General features: G+C 45.0%; 1 protein-coding gene across 3 annotated transcripts in view; it reads right to left on the bottom strand.

Annotated features, from left to right (window-relative positions):
- The window catches only part of hycc1 (hyccin PI4KA lipid kinase complex subunit 1), a 127,841-nt gene that overhangs the window by 90,170 nt on the left and 12,466 nt on the right, over positions 1-25,205 (bottom strand). For all 3 annotated transcript variants that reach the window (XM_085980757.1, XM_085980756.1, XM_085980753.1), the window contains exon 2: positions 6,626-6,705. In XM_085980757.1, the coding sequence (XP_085836883.1) occupies positions 6,626-6,676 (51 nt within the window). In that variant the 5' untranslated portion in view covers positions 6,677-6,705. The remainder of the gene's footprint in view (positions 1-6,625; positions 6,706-25,205) is intronic.

The following is a 25,205-nucleotide window of genomic DNA, read 5'->3' as shown; positions in this document are numbered from 1 at the left end:
AATATTAGGGCAGATGACCAAAAGCTTGGTCAAAGAGGTAGGAGCATCTTGAAGGAGGAGAGGTAGAGAGGTTTAGGGAGGGAATTCCAGAGCTTAGGGCATTGGTAGTTGAAGGCACGGCCACCAATGGTGGAGTGATTAAAATCGGAGATGATCAGGGGCCAGAATTGGAGGAGCGCAGATTTCTCAGAGGTTTGTAGTGCTGGAGGAGATTAGAGAGATAGGGAGGGGCGAGGCCATGGAGGGATTTGAAAACAAGGATTAGAATTTTAAAATCGAGGTATTGCTTAACCGGGAGCCAATGTAAGTCAGCGAGCACAGGAATGATGGGTGAGCAGGAATTGGTGCGAGTTAGGACACGGGAAGCAGAGTTTTGAATGACCTCAAGTTTGCAGAGGGAAGCAAGTGGGAGGCTGGCCAGGAGTGTATTTGAATAATATAGTCCAGAGGTAATAAAGGCATGGATGAGGGTTTCAGTAGATGAGTGGAGTCAGGCGATGTTATGGAGGTGGAAATAAGCGGGCTTAGAGATGGCAGGGATATGTGGTCGGAAGCCCAAGAATTCAACCAACTTAGACACTATAGAATCATAGAAAGTTACAGCACGGAAGGAGGCCATTTCGGCCCATTGTGTCCGCGCCGGCCAACAAAGAGCTATCCAGTCTAATCCCACTTCCCAGCTCTTGGTCCATAGCCCTGCAGGTTAGAGCATCCCAAGTGCACATCCAAGTACTTTTTAAATGTGGTTAGGGTTTCTGCCTCTACCACCCTTTCAGGCAGAGAGTTCCAGACCCCCCACAACCCTCTGGGTGAAGAAATTTCCCCTCAAATCCCCTCTAAACTTTCCCCCAATTACTTTAAATCAGTTCCCCCTGGTTTTTGATCCCTCTTCTAAGGGAAATTGGTTCTTTCTAGCCACTTTATCTATGCCCCTCAATTTTATACACCTCAATAAGGACTCCCCTTAACCTCCTTTGTTCCAAAGAAAACAGACCCAGTCTATCCAGTCTTTCCTCGTAGCTAAGATTCTCTACTCCCGGCAACATCCTTGTAAATCTCCTCTGTACCCTCTCTAGTGCAATCACATCTTTCCTGTAATGTGGTGACCAGGACTGCACGCAGTACTCTAGCTGAGGCCTAACTAGTGTTTTATACAGTTGAAGCATAACCCCCTGCTCTTGTATTCTATGCCATGTCTAATAAAAGCAAGCATTCTGTATGCCTTCTTAACCACCTTATCTACTTGGCCTGCTACCTTCAGGGATCTGTGGACATGCACTCCAAGGTCCCTTTGTTCCTCTACACTACTCCGTGTCCTACCATTTAATGTGTATTCCCTTTCCTTGTTAGCCCTCCCCAAATGCATTACCTCACACTTCTCCGGGTTGAATTCCATTTGCCACTGTTCTGCCCACCTGACCAATTTATTGATATCTTCCTGCAGTCTACAGCTTCCTTCTTCAGTATCAACCACACAGCCGATTTTAGTATCATCTGCAAACTTCTTAATCATACCCCCTATATTCAAGTCAAGATCGTTTATATACCATAAAAAGCAAGGGACCTCTAATAAATCCACACTGGCTCTCCTTGATTAATCCATGCCTTTCCAAATGAAAGTTTATTTTGTCCCAGATAATGGTTTCCAATAACTTTCCCACCACCGATGTTAGGCTGACTGACCTGTAGATTCCTGGTTTATCCCTCTCGCCTTTCTTGAATAGTGGTATAACATTAGCAACCATCTAGTCCCCGGGCACTACTCCTGTATTCAATGTGGATTGAAAGGTTGCGACCAATGCCTCTGTTATTTCTACCTTTGCTTCTTTCAGCAACCTAGGATGCATTCCGTCTGGACCAGGTGACTTACCAACTTTCAGTAATGCTAATCTTTTTAGTACGTCTTCTTTACCTATTACTATCCTGTCCATAACTACCCTCTCCTCTTTTAGTGTAAACTTCACATCGACTGCTTCCTTTGTGAAGACAGATACAAAGCACTCATTTAACACTTCAGTCAAGGCCTCGGTCTCTACACGAAGCTTCCTTTTGGGTTCTTAATAGACCCAACCTTTTCCCTAGCTAACCGCTTACACTTTATAGGTTTATAAAATATTTTAGGATTCAATTTAATGTTGCCAGCTAATCTTTTCTCGTAACCTCTCTTTGCCTCCCGTTTTAACTTTTTCCAATTCCCTCTTGTACTTTCCATAACCTTCCGTGTTATTAACTGAATCTTGCTCCTGACATTTGTCATACACCTCCTTTCTTTGTTTTATTTCAACTTTTATTTCCTTTGTCATCAGGGTGCATTAGCTTTGGATGCTCTACCTTTTCCCTTCCAAGGAATATGCCTAATTTGTACCTGAACTATTTTTCCTGAATGCCCTCCATTGCTCAGTTACTGCTTTACCCAGCAATTGCCTTTTCCAATCTACCTGTGCTAGGTCCTTTCTTAAATCATTGAAATTAACTCTTCCCCAGTTGAGCATTTTTACTTTTGATGTTTTCTGGTCTCTTTCCATAATTACTTTAAACCAAATTATATTATAAAATAAAGATGTTCATCCTGTGAAGAAAGCATCAGTATTTAAATCCGTCTAATTATGTGCCTTTTGACTAGTGGGTATGCAAAAGAACTAATTGTGTTTCTCGTATGAGAAAACAACTAATTGATAGACGGTAGTACTTCACCCCGCCCCCGCCCCCCCCCCCATTACTTTGTAATTCAGCATAATATATTGGGAAATCAACGTAATTCAGCATAATATATTGGGAAATCAACGTGTTAAAAACAGTACATTCTAAACTTGTAGACGTCAACAGATTACGCAAATGAATGTTATTTCAGGTAACAAAATGCAACCAAAGACAACTACAGGAAACTCCCTTTTAACCGGCACCTAAATATCCAGAAATCTCTCTTAACCGGCAAAATTCAGGAATAGGTTCAGGTAAGTTTTACTATATATTAGTGGCCGTGCAACCGGGGCTCCTGCACCTGTGGCCGTGTAACCGGGGCTCTCGTACCTTGGTAAGTATACCTCTCTGAAATCCGGACTTTTTGGATCAACCGGCACCACACCGGTCCCGGATAAAAAAAAGTTTCCTGTATATACAGCTAGATGTTTCACAAAGATATCCCACTGGGAACAATGAAAGACTTGGAGAAATTGTACTGTGATTTCAGCAGGCAAATTTGTTGTAGCCCAGGTCTGCCACCAGAAAAACAAAAATCATACTTGCATGGACTGGTGGATTATGATTATATGTGATGGATCACAGTATACACAATTTCAAATGTTCTCAGTGCGCAGGGGTGTAGTGGGGCTGGAGGAGATTACAGAGATAGGGAGGGGCAAGGCCATGGAGAGATTCGAAAACAAGGTTGGAGAATTTTAAAATCGAGGCGTTGCTTAACCAGGAGCCAATATAGGTCAGTGAGCATAGGGTGATGGGTGAACGGGACTTGGTGCGAGTTAGCACACAGGCAGCCAAGTTTTGGTTGACCTCAAGTTTACGGAGGGTAGAACGTGGGAGGCCAGCCAGGAGTGCATTGCAATAGTCAAGTCTACAGGTAACAAGGGCATCGATGAGGGTTTCAGCAGTAAATGAGCCGAGGCACGGGCGGAGACAGGCAATGGTACGGAGGTGGAAATAGGCGGTCTTAGTTATGGCGCGGATGTGCGGTCGGAAGCTCATTTCAGGGTCAAGGTTGACACCAAGGTTGCGAAGAGTCTGGCTCAGCCTCAGACAGATGCTGGCGAGAGAGTGTTTGTGGCAGGTACCGCAGAAATCGGTCTTCCCAATAGTTAACTGGAGGAAATTTCTGCCCATCCAGTACTGGATGTCGGACAAGCAGTCTGATAGTTTAGAGACCGTGGAGGGGTTGAGAGAAGTGGTAGTGAGATAGAGCTGGGTGTCGTCAGCGTACATGTGGAAACTGACGCTGTGTTTTCGGATGATGTCGCCAAGTGGCAACATGTAGATGAGAAATAGGAGGGGGCCAAGGATAGATCCTTGGGGGACACAAGAGGTAATAATGTGGGAGCCGGAAGAGGAGCCATTGCAGGTGATTCACTGGCTACGATTCGATAGATAAGAATGGAACCAGGCGAGTGCAGTCCCACCCAGCTGGACGACCATGGAGAGGCGTTGCAGGAGGATGGAGTGGTCAACTGTGTCAAAGGCTGCAGACAGGTCGAGAAGGACGAGGAGGGATAGTTTACCTTAGTCACAGTCATAGGATGTCATTTGTGACTTTAATAATAGCCATTTCAGTACTATGGCGGGGGCGGAAACCAGATTGGAGGGATTCAAACGTAGAATTCCGATAAAGGTGGGCACGAATTTGGAAGGCGACAACACATTCAAGGACTTTGGAGGAAAGGGAGGTTGGAGATAGGGCGGTAGTTTGCAAAGACAAGGGTTTTTTTTTTTTTTTTTTGAGAAGGGTGATGATGGCAGATTTGAAGGAGAGGGGGACAGTACCTGAGGAGAACCCTTAACAATATCAGCTAACATGGGAGTCAGAAAAGGAAGATGGATGGTCAGCATTTAATGGGTATAGGGTTGATGGAGCAGGAAGTGGGTCTCATCGACAAGATGAGCGTGGATAGGTCATGAGGGGATAGAAACTGGAGAGGTCAGGGCTAGGGTGGGTGGGAACCTTAGAGGAAGTTTGGTCCGGTGGGTTACGGGAAGGAAGGAAAGTGGCAAAGGCAACTGAACAAATGGTCTCAACCTTCGGGAAAAAAGTCCATGAGCTCCTCACACTTGTTGGAGATGAAGGTGGCGGAGACAGGGGAGAGGGGTTTAAGAAGACTGTTTGCAGTAGAAAAGAAGCTGGGGGTTATCTTTGCATTCCAGAATGATCCTGGAATAGTGAGCTATTTTGGCAGACGAGAGCAGTACCCGATAATGCTTTATGTGGTCAAGCCAGATCTGGCGGTAAATAGCTAAACCAGTTGTCCGCCATATCTGTTCAAGTCTGCATCCCTTAGACTTAAGGGAGCGAAGATGAGGGTCGTACTAGGGGAACGGCCAGGGTGAGAGTAACGGTTTTAATGGGGACTAGGGCATCAAAGGTGATGGTGAGGGTGTGGTTGAGCAGAAATGTCATGGTGAATGGAGGGCCAAAGGCTGGACAGTTGGGATTTCTTAAGTGCAGTTTTAAGTGAGTTGGGAGAGATTATTTTCCAGGGGCAGACACAGAAGGAAGTAGGGCTGCGGTGGGGGGGGGGGATTGTTGGTGGAGAGCAATATAAGGAAGTGGTCAGAGATGGCCTTATCTGTGATTGACACGATGGGACTAGTAAGGCCACGAGAGAAGGCAAGATCATGGGGGTGGCTGTGAATATGGGTTGGGAAGTTTACATGGAGGGAGAGATTAAGGGAGGATAGGAAGGTAGTGAACTCAGAGGAGAGCACGATGAATAGAGATGGAGGTTGAAATCACCAAGGATGAGAAGTCACTCGGTGTAGAGTGAGGAAAGCAGTGAAGATATCTCGGTGATAACATTTTTATGGTACTTGGGTGGGTGGTACAGATCAAGAATTTTAAATGAGAGGTGTGGAACAAGGTGAAGTGCTCAAAGGAGGAGAAAGTGCCAGAGGAGTAGGGGCACAGACCAAGATGTGATTTGATGATGATAGGCACATCGCCACTGCAGCGGTCTGGGCGGGGCAAGTGGTGGAAAGTATAGCCAGGCGGGGAGGCTTCATTTAGGGGTAAGGTGCCATTACCCCTCAGCCAGGTTTCTGTCAAGGCCATGATGTCGATGCTATCATCCACGATAAGCTCACAGAGGGCAAGGGGCTTGTTAAGTGAACTAAGCTAAGACGTCTTACACAATATTCTCCAGTTGCATGCAAAGCATGACCGGTTACTTTCTGTGTGAGTAAATGAAGGGAACTGAATATGTTTAATTGAAAACTGCTGCCGATATATAAACTCTTGAGATATAATTACAGGAAACTTTGTGCTATCCGGAGGTGAGCTATCCGGCAATCTGGAGCCACCGGCAAAAATCAGCAGCCGTTTTTTATTCTTTTTTTTTGCTTTGTTTGAACAGTCAAGCTGATCAAGGTCTGCAGCTATAGCAACAGCTTCAGCTACAGAGCTTTAGGGCCACACCCGAGTGTTTAGAAGCTGTTGCTAAGCAACAGTGTTTGTTGTCAAATACGGAGATAAGAATCTCCGTATCTCTCAACATTAACTCTGGAGAGTACGGCACTTTTTAGGCAACGGCAGCAGCTCGGTCCCGTGGGTGCCGGATAGCACAAAGTTTCCTGTATTTAAATTGGGAAGTACCGAAAGTGAATGTGGCTTTTGGATATCAACTTAACTGAAGCTTGAAGTCATGCATGTCGATCATTGTGTTGTTCAAAATTTCTTCAAACGCCTTCAGTATTAGCGGACACCACTTAGGTGATTAAGTATAAAAGGTAATTGCACCTTAACGAGGTACAAACTACTCACTGAACACCTATTTCTGCCTATAATAGTCAGCGCGCTGAACATGCTTTCAGTGACGATTTAGTAATCAACAGTAACGGTAATGGCAAATGGTTTACGCCATTTGCTCAATTTAAACACGGACAATTTAAATGGTGAAAACTGTACCTTAAATTCTGACAGCCATTCCTCCACTACCCCTTTGTCTGTAGCCAACATCTTTGCCCATTTGTTGCACTTGGCTCAACCTTTAAAAAAGGAAAGAGAAAGCCAAAATTAGAATTATGACATCTAAAAGAATTACATCAATCTAATTTTTAAATATACAGAAAAATAATTTTGGGCGCTCCTCATATTCTGTGACAACTGGGATACTTTCAAAGAAATAAGATTCCATGAAACAACTAAACCACCGCCTACAATTAATAAAATGGAAGTTAAATAAACCAGTTACTTATTAACTACCAGTTTTCTCCAAGATCAAAGCAAGTTACTGGATAGAAGACCATCTCAACTACAGAATTAGAACACCTGCAAATATTAACGGAGAAGCTCACCCAAAATAAATGAAAAGCAGCTCTAATGTGCATTTTCCTTACCACAGCATCAAAAATCCCTGCTGTATATTAGTACTCTATGTTTTGATTTTTAGTTGTGTTATTTCAAACCTAAAAACTGAGGCTATTACCACCATATACCCATGCCCAGTAGCTATTAGAACATAAAGAGCTGCAAAAGAAAACAAAGGCTGCTATTAGATCAAAAAAAGGCTAATGTAAAAAAGGATTGTAGACAACTGTGGAAGTAACAGGAAAAGCTTTTTCAGTTATGCGAAGAGTCAGAGAATTGTCAAAGACTATATTGGGCCATTGAAGAATGCTCAAGGACAGGTTACAAAGGACTCACTGGGTATGGTGAAAATATTAAATCAATACTTTGCAACAGTCTTCACCCTTGAAGATAATGCGCAACTATTAGAATTTAATAATGTTACTAACAAAACTAGTAATATTAACATAAATGAACAATTTGTTTTAGAAAAAAATTAAGAACTTGAAAATAGATAGAGCAGCCAGGACAGATGATACCCACCTGAGGGTCCTCAGGGAGATGGGACATATGCTGTGCCCTAGCCTGTATTTTTAACAGCTCATTGCACTCTGGAATGGTTCATGAATGAAAAATTAACAAACCATTCATTCAACTTCTGATCTTTAAATTAATTTAACACTATTTAGGAAACTATCAATCTTGTTTCACTATAACAATTCTGATTCTCAGTTTGACAGTTGGATAAATGGAATTTCATTACTGCAACTTTCAGATTCCTGGGGGATCCATCCATAAGCACCAGAGACTGACTTATCTCCATGTGGAAAAATTTGGAATAACAGAAAATGCTGGAAAAACTCAGCAGGGCAGGCAACATCCGTGGAGAGAAATTAGAGTCAACGTTTCGGGTCAAGACCCTTTGTCAAGACTAAAGGGGCACAGGGAATGAAATAGATTAAGAGGCCAGGCTGGAGAGAACAAAAAAGAGAAGAGACATTAAGAGGTATTCAAAACGAGACAAGATGGTGATAGGACTAGTGGAGACAAAAGACAGCTCAATTTTTGGGTTCTAAATAGTTCCAATACTGCCACAGGAAACATTTAAATTATTGGAAATTCACACCTCAATGCTCTGCCTGTCAAATAGCCCATGTCTCACTCGCTTGTCTCAGCACCTGAACATCAATTTGTCGCTGATTCACCCAACCATCAACTTTATCAGACCTCTGACTTTAAATCCAGTTTTTTTTTTAACATGCTGTCTCCTCTCTGCTCCCTGTGCTCTTGAATTAGCATGTAACCACGACTATGTAATTTAGTTTCCCAGTATCCATTCGCATGCACGTTTTGGCTGTCACTCCAAACCTGAGCCCATCATTTCTATTTCCCCTTTTCTTCCTCTTTTTTCCACTTTACCCCTCCTGACATCATGCTTCCTTTCTTTTCTCCACCCTTGGGTACTCTACCCTCACAAACCCCGATTCTTTAGTACTCGGGCTCGAATTTCATCGGGCCGTTGAGGCGGGATTGGAGGCGTGTGGGGGGTTAAAATCGCGAAATCGGGGGGCACGAACCCAACCCGCCCCCATGCCCGTTTCACAGGAGGCGGGTACCCGACCTGTGCTGGGAGCCGCCTCCCCGAGGCGGGAAGGGGATTAGTGCCAATTAACTGCCTGTTAACAGGTAGTTAACAGGCAGTTTTTAGCCTAATCCCTATTTTTATCCCTGAAGTGTGGGCTTCCCGACGGCTCCAAACCACGCCAAGTTAGCGAGGTGGACCGTCGGGCTGAAGGACTTGGAGGATTCGAGATGTCCAGTGTTCAGTTGAGTGATGGGTGCACGAGTGCAGCGGTAATTGTGCTTGGTGTGTTTAAATAAGTTTTACTTACCTTTACAGGCTTCCTTCCTTCAGGTCTCGGGAGTCCCTCATCTCACCGGCACAGAAAGCAGAATGGCCGCGAGCTGTCAAAATCTGCAGCATTCTGCTTTCTGTTCTGGAGAGATCTCTAAATCAGCCTGAGAGGAAGGAATTAACTTAGAATACAGATTGTCAGTGTTTGACAGCTTCAAAGAGCTGTCAAACACTGATATTTCATCTGTCAAAAGCTCTTGACAGATGAAATGTCAATCTGTGATGTCACCTGTTGCCGGGTGGCCCTTAATTGGCCTGCTGAGCCCGCTGGACGGGCTCAACAAGAACAATCAAGTGAAAATCGAGTGGGTTGGCCACAACTCGATGGAGGCGGGACTACAACCCCAAAAGTTGCAGTCCAACCTCCTACACGCCTCCATGGATAAAATCCAGACCTATGTCTTTCCCACTTCCCTGCCGCCATCCCAGGCTCGATTCCCTCTTAAATAATCCTACAGTTTCCCTCTGTGCCTCCCATGGTATCTTCCAAAAGGCCCACTGAGGCACTCGTCACTGTCTCTTAACGAGTAGCAACCCCAATTCCCCATCCTATTCTCTCTCCGCCCTTCCCGCCTGCCAAGGGGGCAAATCTTGCCAACCTCCTTCCAGTCCCATCCAGCTCTGACCCTACCATAGATCGGCTATCATCACCCCTCTCCCTTTAAAATGTGCATTCACTTGTGAATAAGGGCCTTGCCATCCATGAGCTTATTGTGGATGATTACATTCACATCATGGCCTTGACTGAGACATGGTTGAGGGGTGATGACACCTTTCCCCTTAAATGAAGCTTCCCCACCTGGCTATACTTTCCACCATTTGGCCCACTCAAACCGCCACGGTGGTGGTGTAGCCCTTGCCTCTAAGTCGCACCTTGATCTGTCTCTCTACTCCTCTGGCAACTTCTCCTCCTTTGAGCATCTCACCTTGTTCCACCCCTCATGTCTCCCTTTTAAAATCCTTGTTCTATATTGCCCACCCAAGTTTCAGAACAAGTTTCTCATATCTTCTCTGCTTTCCTCCCTCTGCAACGTGTGACTCCTCAGTGATTTCAACCTCCACCTCAACTCTTACTGTTCTCTCTCCCGAGTTCACTGCCCTCCTATCCTCCCTAAATCTCTCCTTCCATATAAACTCTCCTACCCATTTACACAGCTACCCCCTCGAGCTTGTCATCTCACATGGCCTCGTTATTCCCATCATAACGATCAATGAGAAGGCAAGCTCTCATCATTTTCTTATATCGCTGTTTACCCATATTCCCCTTAACCCTCCCAACCCCACTTCTTTCTGCGTCCATCCCTGGAGAAAACTCTCCCTCAAGTCCCTTACCACTGCACTTGCTAATTCCCAACTATCTAGCCTTTGGCCTACAATTCATGACATTTCTGCAGCTACTGATTTGCTAAATCACACCCTCGACACCAGCTTTGATGCCCTTGTCCCCATTAAAACTATTACACTCTCTCACCCTAATCGTTCCCCCAGTGTAGCCCTCAGCTCCACTCCCTCAAGTCCAAGGAAGGCAGATTTGAACATCTTTGGCGGACAACTGGTTTAACCATCCATCCCCAGGTCTGGCTGGATCTCACAGCATTATTGGGTCCTGCTCTCCATCGCTAAAATTGTCCACTATTCGAAGATCATCCAGGAAGGCAAAGAAAACACCCGGCTTCTCTTCACCACAAACCATCTTCTCAAACCACCCTCCCCCTGCCTCCTCCATCACTTCCAACAATAAATGCGAAGAGCTCACACCTTTTTTGTTACAAAGATAGAGGTCATCCATTCAGCTGCCTCTGCTGCTACCCTCGCATCCCCTAACCCACCGGACCTGACTTTCTCCAAGGTTCCCCCCTGCCCTAACCTGGAATTTACACATTTCTCTAGCTTCTTCCATCTCCCCTTATGCCACCTCAAAGCTCATCTTGTCGATTAAACCCGCTTCCTGCTCTCTTGACCCTATTCCCACTAAACTGCTGACCACCCAACTTCCCTTCCTGGCTCCCATGTTAGCTGATATTGTAAACAGTTCGCTCTCCACTGATACTGTCCCCCCCCCCCCCCCCCCCACAAAAACAACCCTTGATCCCTCCATCTTTGCAAACTATCATAGAAACATAGAAGATAGGAGGAGTAGGCCATTCGGCCCCTTGAGCCTGCTCCGCCATTCAATGCGATCATGGCTGATCATCCAAATTCAGTACTCCCCATACCCCTTGATCCCTTTAGCCTTAAGAAATATATCCAACTCCTTCTTGAATATATTTAATGATCTGGCCTCTACTGCCTTCTGTGGTAGAGAGTTCCACAGGTTCACCACTCTCTGGGTGAAGAAATTCCTCCTCCTTTCTGTCCTAAATGGCCTACCCTTTATCCTTAGACTGTGACCCTTGGTTCTGGACTCCCTGACCATCAGGAACATCCTCCCTGCATCTAGTCTGTCCAGTCCTGCCAGAATTTTATAAGTTTCAATGAGATCACCTCTCATTCTTCTAAACTCTAGCAAGTACAAGCCCAATCTCTCCTCATACGTCATTTCTGCCATCCCAGGTATCAGCCTGGTGAATCTTCGCTGAACTCCTCCCATGGCAAGAACATCCTTCCTCAGATAAGGCGACCAAAACTGCACACAATACTCCAGATGTGGTCTCACCAAGGCCCCATCTCCAACCTCCCTTTCCTCTCCAAAGTACTTGAACGTGTTGTCACCTCCAAAATCCGCGCCCAACTTTCCCAGAATTCCATGTTTGAATTCCTTCAATCAGGTTTCCGCCCCCGCCACAGTACCAAAATGGATCTTACCAAAGTCACAAATGACATCCTAGTTGACTGTGACAAAGGTAAACTATCCCTCCTCGTCCTGTCTGCAGCCTTTGACACTCTTAACGACACACTTCTGCTCTAACACCTCTCCACAGTCATCCAGCTGGGTGGGACTGCTCTCGCCTGGTTCCATTCTTATCTATCTAGTCATAGCCAGAGAATCACCTGCAATGACTTCTCTTCCGGCTCCCGCACCATAACCGCTGGTGTCCAAGGATCCATCCTTGGTCCCCTCTTAGTTCTCATCTACATGCTGCCCCTTGTCGACATCATCCAATGACACAGCATCAGTTTCCACACATAGGCTGACAATACCCAGCTCTACCTCACCTCCACCCCTCTCGACTCCTCCACAGTCTCTAAACGGTCAGACTGTTTGTCCGACATCCAGTGCTAAATGAGCAGAAATTTCCTCCAATTAAATACCGAGAAGACCGAAGCCATTGTCTTCAGTCCCCGCCACAAATTCTATTCCCTTGCGACCAACTCCACCCCTCTCCCTGGTAACTGTCTGAAGTTGAACCAGACTCTTCGCAACCTTGGTGTTATATTTGACCCCGAAATGAGCTACCTACCTTATATCTGCACCACCACCAAGATTACCTATTTCCACCTCTGTAAAATCGCCCGTCTCTGCCCTTGCCTTAGATTATCCGCTGCTGAAACCCTCATCTGTGCCTTTGTTATCTCCAGACTGACTATTCCAGCGCACTCCTGGCCGACCTCCCTAGTTCTGCCCTCCATAAACTTGGTCATCCAAAATTCTGCTGCCTGTGTCCTAACATGCACCAAGCCCTGCTCACCAATCTCCCGTGCTCACTAACCTACATTTTGTATCTTTAAAACCAAACATGAAAATATTGGTAAGGACTAAGAAAAAAAATTGCATTTATTGCCCGTTTTACCTCCACTTAAGTTGCAAGGTTAGATATATTGGTATTTTGCTTGGTTATGGGGAAAAAGAACAAACTTTAGACAAATATAAGAGAATGGTCTGTAGAGTACTGAAAGGGAAAACAGTACATGATGTCCTTTTCTCATTCCATACTTTGTTATTTAGTCGTTCTGAATTGTAACATTTCCTCACCACCCCTTACGCCTCTGTGAAGTGTACAAGGGCATTATTTTATGTCGGAAGCGTTGTATAAATGCAAGCTGTTCTTGGGTGTACTGTCACGTGCTACACATGAAAATATATTGGGGCAGAATTTTCTCCCAGAGTACACTGTCATATCACCTTTGAAATTGACCGCAAGTTCAAGTTCTTAGTCTAAATCCCAAACTTGCGATCGGACAGATTTTGACTTGACAGATCATCTGCTGCAACTGTCAAATCCTCATTGCTGGCACAAATTTGGGCTAATTGCCCACCAACTGCCCAGCAATTACACAGGAAAATTTTACAGCTGGTGCAAACAGGCACAGGAGCCTACTTGCACAGCGTTAGGGAGGGGGGATATGCAATATTAGGTGAAGCATCAAACAGTAGCTTGAAATATACACCAGTTATTTTCATAATGATAAAAATGCCATGGAAAATTATCTTCAAAATAAATATCTATATCAACTAACTAATATCTCCTCTTTCTAATGATCACAACTGATTCCAACACAACTCACGGAGACAAATAGGGAAAGGGTGGAAACAAACTACTAAAGCACCGACATCCTTTTGATCCCAACACAACTCACGGAGACAAATAGGGAAAGGGTGAAAACAAATTACTAAAGCACCGATGTCCTTTTCATTTCAGAGCAAAATTACAAGAATGTATTTATTTGAAAAAGATGTCCCTGTGCAGTGGCTGCGATGCATTTCACAAAACTGGCTCACCCACAGGGGGAAAAAAAGGAAGAGAAATGTCTAATGTTTTCAGTTAACTGTTTGAAATGCCGATGACATAGCTGACTATTCCCTGAGACTTTCCATGATTTGAACCAATTTAACAAACTATTAATGAAATGCAATTTCCCTGCAGTGAAACTTTTGCACACAAGAAACCTAGACACATAAGTAGGATATTTACATCGCCTCCGCTAAAATTAAGCATTAAAAAATCATGAATGGGCATCGGAGATTTCAGTTTCCTGATTGGCGCATCGCCCGTGATCCCAGGTACGCTTACGCACATGGCGCACCCCTGGGATCCGTGGGCCACTATGCTTTGCGCAAATTGACTGCCACATTTCCTACATTACAACAGTAACTACACTTCAAAAGTACATAATTGGCTGTAAAGTGCTTCGAGACGTCGTGAAAGGCGCTATATAAATGCAAGTTCTTTCTTTCATGAAAATGGTTCTAGGAAATTTACAATTTCAACTCGAGTCAAATACGATGTCTTGGATTAAATGAACAGAGATCAAACCTTCAGCATCTCCCACCTCAAATATAGGAAGAAACTTTCATACTTTAGTTATTTATTGTTAACTTAATCTCCTTCCTTGTTTACAAATTGCAGGCTGCTTCCTATTGGTTACCACAAGGAGACATCCCACCAGAAAAAAAATAAAAGTGTGACCTTTGCAGTTAAGTTTATTAATATTTGATTAGAGAGTGTACACATTGGGGTTGATTTTCAGTGTGCCGTGAGGCGGGCTTGTAGGCGTGCGGGGGGCTAAAATCCCCAATTCAGGGGTCCCGACACCATCCCGCCTCCATGTAAGTTTCAAAAGAGGCGGGTACCCGCCCCGCACTGGGACCCGCCGACCTGAGGCGGGAAGGGATTAGTGCCAATTAACTGCCTGTGAACAGGTAGTTAACGGGCAGTTTTTAGCCTAATCCCTATTTTGAAGGGTGTCGTGTGGGATTCCCGACGGCTCCAAACCACGCCAAGTTAGAGTCGTCGGGCCGTCGGGTTGAAGGACTTGGAGGGGTCGAGATGTTGGTGCTCAGGTGAGTGATGGGTGCATGAGTGCAAAGGTAAGTGTGTTTGGTGTGTCTAAAGTGTGTAAAGAAGTTTAAATTACCTGTACTTACCTTTACAGCCTTCCTCTAGGCTTCGGGAGTCCATCATTCAGCCGGCACAGAAAGCAGAATGGCAGCGATCTGTCAAAAGTGACAGCCTGCAGCTTTCAGTGGCGGTGAGATTTCTAACTGAGTCTGCGTAGAAGGACTCAGGTTAGTAGTAAGACTGTCAGTGTTTGACAGCTTCAAACAGCTGTGAAACACTGATATTTCATCTGTCAACACGTCTTGACAGATGAAATTTCAGTCTGTGACGTCAGCTGTTGCTGGGTGGCCCTTAATTGGCCCGCTGAGCGGGCTCAACAAGGTCAATCAAGTTAAAATCGCATGGATTGCCCGCATCTCGATGGAGGCAGGACTACAACCCGAAAGTTGTAGTCCCGCCTCCTTCCCAACTTCTGAATGAAAATCCAGCCCATTGTGTGGCTGTCTGCAGTGGCAGGTTCACAGCGTGGTTTCTACACGCATATCAACATTGTGTTCCATATTCTCTCTCGCTACTATTTTGCATCAATGCAGTTCTTCAGCAATTACACACACCGTCACCAGACACAAACATGCCAAACTCCTCCTCCTCTGGCTGCATATGCTTGTAACACAAATCTCCAGCTTCCCCTGCTGTCACAGGCAGTACTGTCAAAAAAGGATGTTAGTGCTGAAGGGGGAGATTATGCAACTCGCTCTCCCCAACTTGTACAGCCCATTCAAGTCAGTTCTGGTTCATCTTCTGGCTTGATGTCAGACAGCACTGTAACAGGCAAGGAGTCAAGGGCAGTGTGGAAAAGCTGGATGTTACACATATGGAAACTGACTTAAATATAGAAACATAGAAGATCGGAGCAGGAGTAGGCCTTTCGGCCCCTCGAGCCTGCTCCGCCATTCAATGCGATCATGGCTGATCATCCAAGTTCAGTACCCGGTCCCTGCTTTCTCCCCATACCCCTGGATTCTTTTAGCCTTAAGAAATATATCCAATTCCTTCTTGAATATATTTAATGAATTGGCCTCTACTGCCTTCTGTGGTAGAGAATTCCACAGGTTCACCACTCTCTGGGTGAAGAAATTCCTCCTCATTTCTGTCCTAAATGGCCTACCCCTTATCCTTAGAATGTGGCCCCTGGTTCTGGATTCCCCGACCATCGGGAACATCCGCCCTGCATCTAGTCTGTCCAGTCCTGCCAGAATTTTATAAGTTTCAATGAGATCCCCTCTCATTCTTCTAAACTCCAGCGAGTACAAGCCCAATCGACCCAATCTCTCCTCATACGTCATTCCTGCCATCCCAGGTATCAGCCTGGTGAATCTTCGCTGAACTCCTTCCATGGCAAGAATATCCTTCCTCAGATAAGGCGACCAAAACTGCACACAATACTCAAGATGTGGTCTCACCAAGGCCTTGTACAACTGCAGCAAGACATCCTTGTTCCTGTACTCAGACCCTCTGCTATGAAGGCCAACATACCATTTGCCTTCTTAACCGTCTGCTGCACCTGCATGCTTACCTTCAGTGACTGGTGCACAAGGACACCCAGGTCTCGTTGCACTTCCCCTTCTCCCAATCTATTGCCATTCAGATAATAATCTGCCTTCCTGTTTTTGACACCAAAGTGGATAACCTCACATTTATCCACGTTATATTGCATCTGCCATGCTTCTGCCCAATCACCCAACCTGTCCAAATCATCCTGGAGCTTCTCGGCATCCTCCTCACAGCACACACGCCCACCCAGCTTTGTGTCGTCTGCAAATTGGGAGATATTACATCTAGTTCCCTTGTCTAGATCATTAATATATATTGTGAATAGCTGGGGTCCTAGGACCGATCCCTGCGGTACCCCACTAGTCACTGCCTGCCTCTCGGAAAAAGACCCGTTTATTCCAACTCTTTGCTTTCTATCTGCCAACCAGTTCTCTATCCAAGTCAATACCTTGCCCCCAATCCCATGTGCCTTAACTTTACACGCTAATCTCTTATGTGGGACCTTATCGAAAGCCTTCTGAAAGTCCAAATACACCATAGAAACATAGAAGATAGGAGCAGGAGCAGGCCATTCGGCCCCTCGAGCCTGCTCCACCATTCAACGAGATCATGGCTGATCATCCAAACCCTAGCACCCAGTCCCTACACCGACAGCCATCCCACCCAAGCCCTATCCCCATAACCCCACGTATTTAATCCCCCTAACACTAAGGGCCAATTTTTTATCATGGCCAATCAACCTAACCCGCACATCTTTGGACTGTGGGAGGAAACCGGAGCACCCGGAGGAAACCCACGCAAACACGGGGAGAATGTGCAAACTCCACCACATCCACTGGTTCTCCCTTATCTATTTTACTAGTTACATCCTCAAAAAATTCCAGTAGATTAGTCAAGCATGATTTACCTTTTGTAAATCCATGTTGACTTTGTCCGATCCTGTCACTGTTTTCCAAGTGCTCTGCTATTACATCTTTTATAATGGACTCCAGCATTTTCCCCATTACCGATGTCAGGCTTACCGGTCTGTAATTCCCCGTTTTCTCTCTACCACCTTTTTTGAATAGTGGGGTAACATTAGCTACCCTCCAATCCATGGGTACTGTTCCAGATTCCATCGAATGTTGGAAGATGATCAGCAATGCATCTACTATTTCTAGGGCCACTTCCTTAAGTACCCTAGGATGTAGATTATCAGGCCCTGGGGATTTATCGGCCTTCAATCCCATCAATTTCCTTAACACCATTTCCCTACAAATACTGATTTCTTTCAATTCCTCCCTTTCATCAGACCCTATGTTGCTCGACATTTCTGGGAGGTTATTTGTGTCCTCCTTTGTGAAGACAGAACCAAAATATGTATTTAATTGGTCTGCCATTTCTTTGTTCCCCATTATAAATTCCCCTGATTCTGACTGCAAGGGACATACGCTTGACTTCACCAATCTTTTTCTCTTCACATATCTATAAAAGCTTTTACAGTCAGTTTTTATGTTCCAAATGACTTAGTCATTTGTGTATGTCACCAAGAGGCAGCATGTAAAATGAAAAATTAAAGGGGGCCAAATGTAGAACCTTGTGACACATCAGAGGTGCAAGCTCAGGATGCGATGCCACTGCAAGAGATAGACTGTAATATACTGACTCCATTCCTACCTGCCTCAAAGTAGCCATGAAAGGGCAGCGCCAGAGGTTTACAACTTACACAATCTTCAAATTTATGTCCAAAGCATCCAAATATATTTCCCGTGCCAGCGCAGGAGATACAACACCTGCCCTTTTACCTCCTCCCTTCCCACTGTCCAGGGCCCCAAACACCCCTTCCACGTGAAACAGCGATTTACTTGTACTTCTTGCAATCTAGTATACTGTATTCGCTGCTCATGATGCAGTCTCCTCTACATTGGGGAAACCAAACGCAGATTGGACGACCGCTTTGCAGAACACCTCCGTTCAGTCCGTAAGGATGACCCTGAGCTTTAATTCTCCACTCCACTCCCACTCTGACCTCGGCCTCTTACACTGTTCCAATGTAGCTCACGTAAGCTCGAGGAACAGCACCTCATCGTTCGATTAGGCATTTTACAGCCTTCTGGACTCATTGAGTTCAACAATTTCAACTATAACCCCTGCCCCCATTTTTCAGGCGGCTGTTGAAGATTCTGCCATCCCCATTTAACCACTCCTGCCTCCTACCCTAGCACAGACTGTTCCTTCAATTCCTTCCTCCCCTTCCCGCCCCCCTTTCCCTGTCTCTGCACCTGCTTAAAATCTGTTACATCTCTAACCTTTTCCAGTTCTGATGAAGGGTCCCAGACCTGAAACGTTAACTGTTTCTCTCTCCACGGATGCTGCCTGGCCTGCTGAGTACTTCCAGCATTTTCTGTTGTTATTTCAGATTTTCAGCAGCCGCAGTATTTTGCTATTGTATATTTTATGATTAATGTTTTGCTTATTTCAAGTTTCTTTCATATTGCATCATTTCTAAACCTCAGGAATGTAGAACTCCCTTGAATGTGGTCCAGATAAGTCATGTCTGCCACTAATGAGCTTTGTTATATTTATTAGTTTCAGGAAGCCATTCTGCTTTCAATAATATTTTCGGTGAATCTCAGGTTATGTTACTAGCAAGATCTTGAAAATTGCATAAAATATTATATTGAATCGTAAAAAACACAGCCTGGTCTTACTTTCCCCACAGTATTACACCACTTAACTTATTTTTTTTTTTAACTTGTGCAATAGTTTTAATGACTACAAAAAAGATGCTAAGAGAAATGTTATTGTTTTTAAATGCTACACACTAATTTAAATAATCCTAAAATATCCCATATTATATATTATAATCTTGGTAATCAATTGCAGGTAAACCTCATGTGTGATCATCATGTATGAAATGTATGTACATAATAGCCAACAGTACAAACATACAATTCTCTCCTTTCCCCTTCACCCCACAAAATTTTAGAAACAGATTAGATACATACCAGCGAGTGATTTCAAAACTGTAATATAATCGTCAGATGCAGATTGCAGTTCTAAAACCACCCAGCTTTTCTCTCCGCGTTTAGGATCTCAACTTAATCTGATTAGATAATTGCTACCTTGTAATCACTCTCGAACATTTATTATTCTACATCATACATCTTAGAATAGAGAGAATATGCTGTTCAGATTCATTCAGTTCAATCCATTTGATTCAGTTATCTTCAGTCATTCTGCTAAGAAAGAGAATACATTTTTACTTTAATTACAGAATACTTTTTTTTTTAAACTACAATACTGGAAAAGTTGGACTTTCCTCAGTATTCCACACGGGGATAGAATGTTATTGTATTTCCAGTTCCAGACAAGTCAAAGTAGTGCGGCATATTAATACAGTTGTTAAATGGCAATAGTTAGCTACCCTAAAATGTTAGGGATATAAAGAAAAAAAAGCTCAGTATACTGGAAACGCGAAATACAAACAGAAAACGCTGCAATTATACAACAGGCTCGCAGCACCCAGAAAGAAAAAAAACAGGACAATGAGAATTAATGATGTGCTTACTGCAGGTTTACCAACTCAAAGAGCTGCCACCCATCCGTGGGCCACTACGCTATGCTCAGCTCTGTAACGAAACAACGCAAGTTTTCAAAGGGGGTCTCGCACCCGTTAAGAGTAGATTTCTTTCGGAGGTCGGCGGCGACGCCTTAGTTACGCCGCCAACCGCAACTTCAGGGCCAACATTTCTGGTTGATGACCTTTCATTAGAACTGGAAGTTATGCAACAATTTTTAAGCAAGTACAGAGGCAGGGTAAGGTGGTGGGGAGTGGAGGGCGGGTGTGGGTGGGAAGGGAAGGAGCAGGGGAGAAACAACAAAAGGGAAGGTCTGTATTCGGGTGGAAAGCAGGAATGATTAAATGACAAAAGGGATGATGGTGCAAGGCAAAAGGGGGTGGTAACTGCATAAATAAAGAAACATAGATGGGTCTAGAGGAGCTGTAAATGGCAAAAGCAGAACCATTACCAGCACCTGCCGTCCAAAAAAGTAAGGGCCGTGCTTATGATCTGAAGTTATGGAAATCAATGTTGAGTCCAGAAGGCTTTAAAGTGTCTAATCGAGCTGATGTTCCTCAAGCTTGAGCCTGGGTGGAACAGTGTAGGAGGCCTAGGACAGAGAGGTCAGAGTAGGACAGAGTATTAAAATGGCAAGCGACCAGAAGCTCAGCATCATGCCTGCAGACTGAGCGGAGGTGCTCAGCAAAGCAATCACCCAATCTGCGTTTGGTATCCCCAATGTAGAGGCGACCTCATCATGAGCAGCTTAATTGAAAGTACAAGCAAATTGCGGTTTCACCTGGAAGGAGTGTGAGGCGCCCTGGACGGTGGGATGGGAGGCGGTGAAAGGGCAGATGTTGCATCTCCTGCGCTTGCAAGAGAAGGGGTGCGCGTGTTGGAGGTAATGGAAGAGTGGACGGGGGATTGGAAACGGCAGAGGATGATCTGTTGAATATTGAGGGTGACCCTATTGTGGTCCTGGAAGGCAGGAGATACAAGTAGCAGTTAACGTTGTTTTAGAAGCAATAGGTCATGCTTGACTCAGTGGTTGAACTCTCATTGCTCAGTCAGAATCTTGTGGGTTCAAACCCCACTCTTGGACTTCAGCACATAATCTAGGCTAACACTTCAGTGGTGTTCTGTGGAAATGCTGCATTGTTGGAGTTGCCATCTTTCAGATGCAACTTTAATAACAGAGACCCGTAAGCACCACTTAATGTCAATGTAAAATATCAAATGAAATGCAAACTGTCCGTGCCCTGGCCAATATTTATCCATCAGCCAAAACCAAAGATAGATTAACTGGCCACTGCTGTTTGTAGAACCCTACCGTGTCCAAATTGGCTGCTGAATTTGCCTACATAACAATGATAACATTTCAAAGGTAATTATATATACACATTAATGAGCTGGACTTGGGTATACAGGGCATAATTTCAAAGTTTGCAGATAACACACAACTTGGAAATGTAGTAAATAGTGAGGAGGATAGTAGCAGACTTCAGGACTGGTGAAATGGGCAGACACATGGCAGATGAATTTAATGGTTAGAAAAGTGAAGTGACACATTTTGGAAGGAAGATTGAGGAGAGGTAATATAAACTAAATGGTATCATTTTAAAGGGGTGCAGGAAAAGAGACCTGGGGGTTCACATACACAAATCTTTGAAGGTGGCAGGACAAGTTGATATGGCTGTTAAAAAAGCCTATGCGATCCTGGGCTTTATAAATAGAGAGGGAGTACAAAAGCAAAGAAGTTATGCTAAACCTTTATAAATCACTGGTTAGCCCTCAGCGCGCGTATTGTCTCCAATTCTGTATACCCCTTTAGGAAGGACGTCAAGGCCTTGGAGAGGGTGCGGAGATTTACTAGGATGATACCAGGGATGAAGGACTTCAGATTTACGGAGAGATTGGAGAAGCTGGGAGTGTTCTCTTTAGAGCAGAGAAGGCTATGGTGAGATTTAATAGAGGTGTTCAAAATTTTGAGGGGTTTTGATAAAGAGTACATAAGGAGAAAGAGTTTCCACTAGCAGGAGGGTCGATAACAAAAGGACACAGATGTAAGGTAATTGGCAAAACAACCAGAGAGGAGAGTATAATTACACAGCGAGTTATGATGATCTGGAATGCTTTGCTAGAAAGGGTGGTGGAAGCAGATTCTTTCAAGAGGGAATTAGATAAATAATTGAAGGGGAGAAATTTGCAGGGCTATGGGGAAAGAGCAGGAGTGGGACTAATTGGATAGTTCTTTCAAAGAGCCAGCATCGGCACGATGGGTCAAATGATCTCCTTCTGTGCTGTATGATTCATGAATTAATTGATTGTGAAGCATCTTAAGATTTCGTGAAGATAGGAAAGGCATTATATAAATGCACATTCAGTCTTTCTTACCGGAATTCTTTCAGGAGTAACCAAATCAATAGATGAAAGCTGTTTAATGGACAAAATGTTTTGGATTTTCAAGAAACGTGCAGAACTTCTGAAACACAAGGGGGGGGGGGGATTTTAACCCACCAAAAAATGGGCGGGTTTGGGTCAGGTGAGATGTTAAAATGTTAAAAATCTGAATCCCGACTCCAACCTACCCACTTTCAGTTTCAACGGAGGCGAGATAGGCAACCAACCCGCTCCCAGCAGGCGGGTTGACAATTCAAATATTATAATGAGACTGCATACCTCATAGTTAACCACCATTTAAAATTTAACCCTGACCGACTGGGTTTCCGGGCCTCAGGAAATGGGGGAAAGGACTACTGGATCCAGGAGTTAAGTGCCTTTCCACTGACCTGCTGGATCCAGTTTACCTGCTTCCCCCACCCCCATTTTAAAATCAACCCTCGCCGGCCAAGGGTGCCTGATCCAGGCCTTGGGGAAACCCGGATCAGGCACCCTCCGCCCCTTCCAATCGGACACCGCCCAACCCTTCTGATCTCCCCCCACCACACCGCAGCCCCACCCCCCCCATCCCCGTCCCCACCCTTTCCGATCAACAGTTAACCTAAGCAGCCTTAGTTTCCTCTCCTAAATCCAAGTCCCGCTGTTGCTGGAAGTGCACGTCTGTGGATTTGGGCAAGAATATCTTTAAGCGTGGATGTCATGCCTCCCATGCCAGCTGGATCAGGTACTAGAGGGTGACCATAGGAACAGGAGTAGACCACCACCAGTGGAACCATAATTCATCAAGGAATCAATGCTTTATGGAAAGGAAAGGCAGAGAATTGGAGAGTGAAAAAATATACACCTTCTCTACAGATTGTGTACACTCTGGTATTCCTAGTTGCACAAACTATCAAATTTGAGATTTGGAATGTCATATCATGGACCACATTCACCTGCTTAAATTGGAAACTTATACAATGTGTCAAATCATGTAGAAGGTTGTATGTGAATACATATTAAGACAGGGCAAGGCTACATGGATAACAAAATCTATTGAAATTGTATCTCTCAGCAATATTCACAAGTGACTGCAAGAAATCAATGGCACGCTGTGAAAAGACCAGGGAGAAAAGGGATATTAATTAAGTACGGAATGTAACTATCTCAAGAAATCAAAGCTTTTCATACACCAAAAAGTTACTACGGGTGCATTTATACGAGAGCAGCAGCTGCAGAATCAGTTTGAGACCGAGTGGTAGCGTGATGGTAATGTCGCTGGGCTAGTAATCTAGAGGCCTGGACTAATGATCCAGAGACGCGAGTTCAAATCCCACCATGGCAGCTGGGGAATTTAAATTCAATTAATTAAATAAATCTGGAATAAAAAGCTAGTATCAGTAATGGTAACCATGAAACTATCAGATTGTCATAAAAACCCATCTGGTTCACTAATGTCCTTTAGGGAAGGAAGTCTGCCGTCCTTACCTGGTCTGGCCTATATGTGACTCCAGACCCACAGCAATGTGGTTGACTCTTAACTACTCTCTGAAATGGCCTAGCAAGCTACTCAGTTGTAACAAAACCGCTATGAAACAAAATAATAAGAATGAAACCAGATGGACCACCCGGCATTGACCTCGGCACCGGCTACGGACACAGCAACGGCACACCCAGCCCAGTCAACCCTGCAAAGTCCTCCTCACCAACATCTGGGGACTTGTGCCAAAATTGGGAGAGCTGTCCCACAGACTAATCAAGCAACAGCCTGACATAGTCATACTCACAGAATCATACCCTTCAGCCAATGTCCCAAACTCCTCCATCACAATCTCTGGGTATGTCCTGTCCTACCGGGGTGGTGGCACAGTGGTATACAGTCGGGAAGGAGTGGCCCTGGAGTCCTCAACATTGACTCCGGAGTCTCATGACTTCAGGTCCTGATTATTACCACCTACCGCCCTCCCTCAGCTGATGAATCAGTACTCAGTCATGTTGAACACCACTTGGAAGAAGCACTGAGAGTAGCATGGTCACAAAATGTACTCTGGAAGGGAGACTTCAATGTCCATGACCAACAGTGGCTCGGTAGCACCACCACTGACTGAGCTGGCCGAGTCCTGAAGGACACAGCTGCCAGTCTGGGCCTGCAACAGGTGGCGAGAGGACCAACACGAGGGAAAAACCTACTTGACCTCGTCCTCACCAATCTACCTGTCGCAGGTGCATCTGTCCATGACAATATTGGTAGTAGTGACCACCGCATAGTCATTGTGGAGACGAAGTCCCGTCTTCACACTGAGGACACTCTCCATCGTGTTGTGTGGCATACCACCGTGCTAAATGGGATAGATTCAGAACAAATCTAGCAGCTCAAAACTGGGCATCCATGAGGCGCTGGGGGCCATCAGCAGCAGCAGAATTGTATTTCACCACAATCTGTAAACTCATGGCCTGGCATATCCCTCACTCTACCATTGCCATCAAGCCAGGGGGCCAATCCTGGTTCAATAAGGAGTGTAGAAGAGCATGCCAGGAGCAGCACCAGGCGTACCTAAAAATGAGGTGCCATCCTGGGGAAGTTACAACACAGGACTACATGCATGCTAAAAACAGGGCTAAGCGATCCCACATTCAACAGACCAGATCAAAGCTCTGCAGTCTTGCCACATCCAGTGGTGAATGGTGGTGGACCATTAAACAACTAACGGGAGGAGGAGGCTCCATGAATATCCCCATCCTCAATGATGGTGGAGTTCAGCACGTGAGTGCAAAAGACAAGGCTGAAGCATTTGCAACCATCTTCAGCCAGAAGTGCCGAGTGGATGATCCATATTGGCCTCCTCCTGAGGTCCCCACCATCACAGAAGCCAGTCATATACAGCACAGAAAGAGGCCCTTCGGCCCATCGTGTCCCCGCCGGCCATCAAGCCCCGTCTACTCTAATCCCATTTTCCAGCACTTGGTCCGTAGCCTTGTATGCTATGGCGTTTCAAGTGCTCATCTAAATGCTTCTTGAATGTTGAGGGTTCCTGCCACTATCACCCTTTCAGGCAGTGAGTTCCAGATTCCAACCACCCTCTGGGTGA

Source organism: Somniosus microcephalus, unplaced genomic scaffold, assembly GCF_052327205.1.
Source record: "Somniosus microcephalus isolate GS21.2 unplaced genomic scaffold, FLI_Smic_1.0 scaffold498, whole genome shotgun sequence".
NCBI classification, from domain to species: domain Eukaryota; kingdom Metazoa; phylum Chordata; class Chondrichthyes; order Squaliformes; family Somniosidae; genus Somniosus; species Somniosus microcephalus.
Note: the sequence above shows the minus strand (reverse complement) of the source record. Positions and strands in the feature narration are given on the sequence as shown.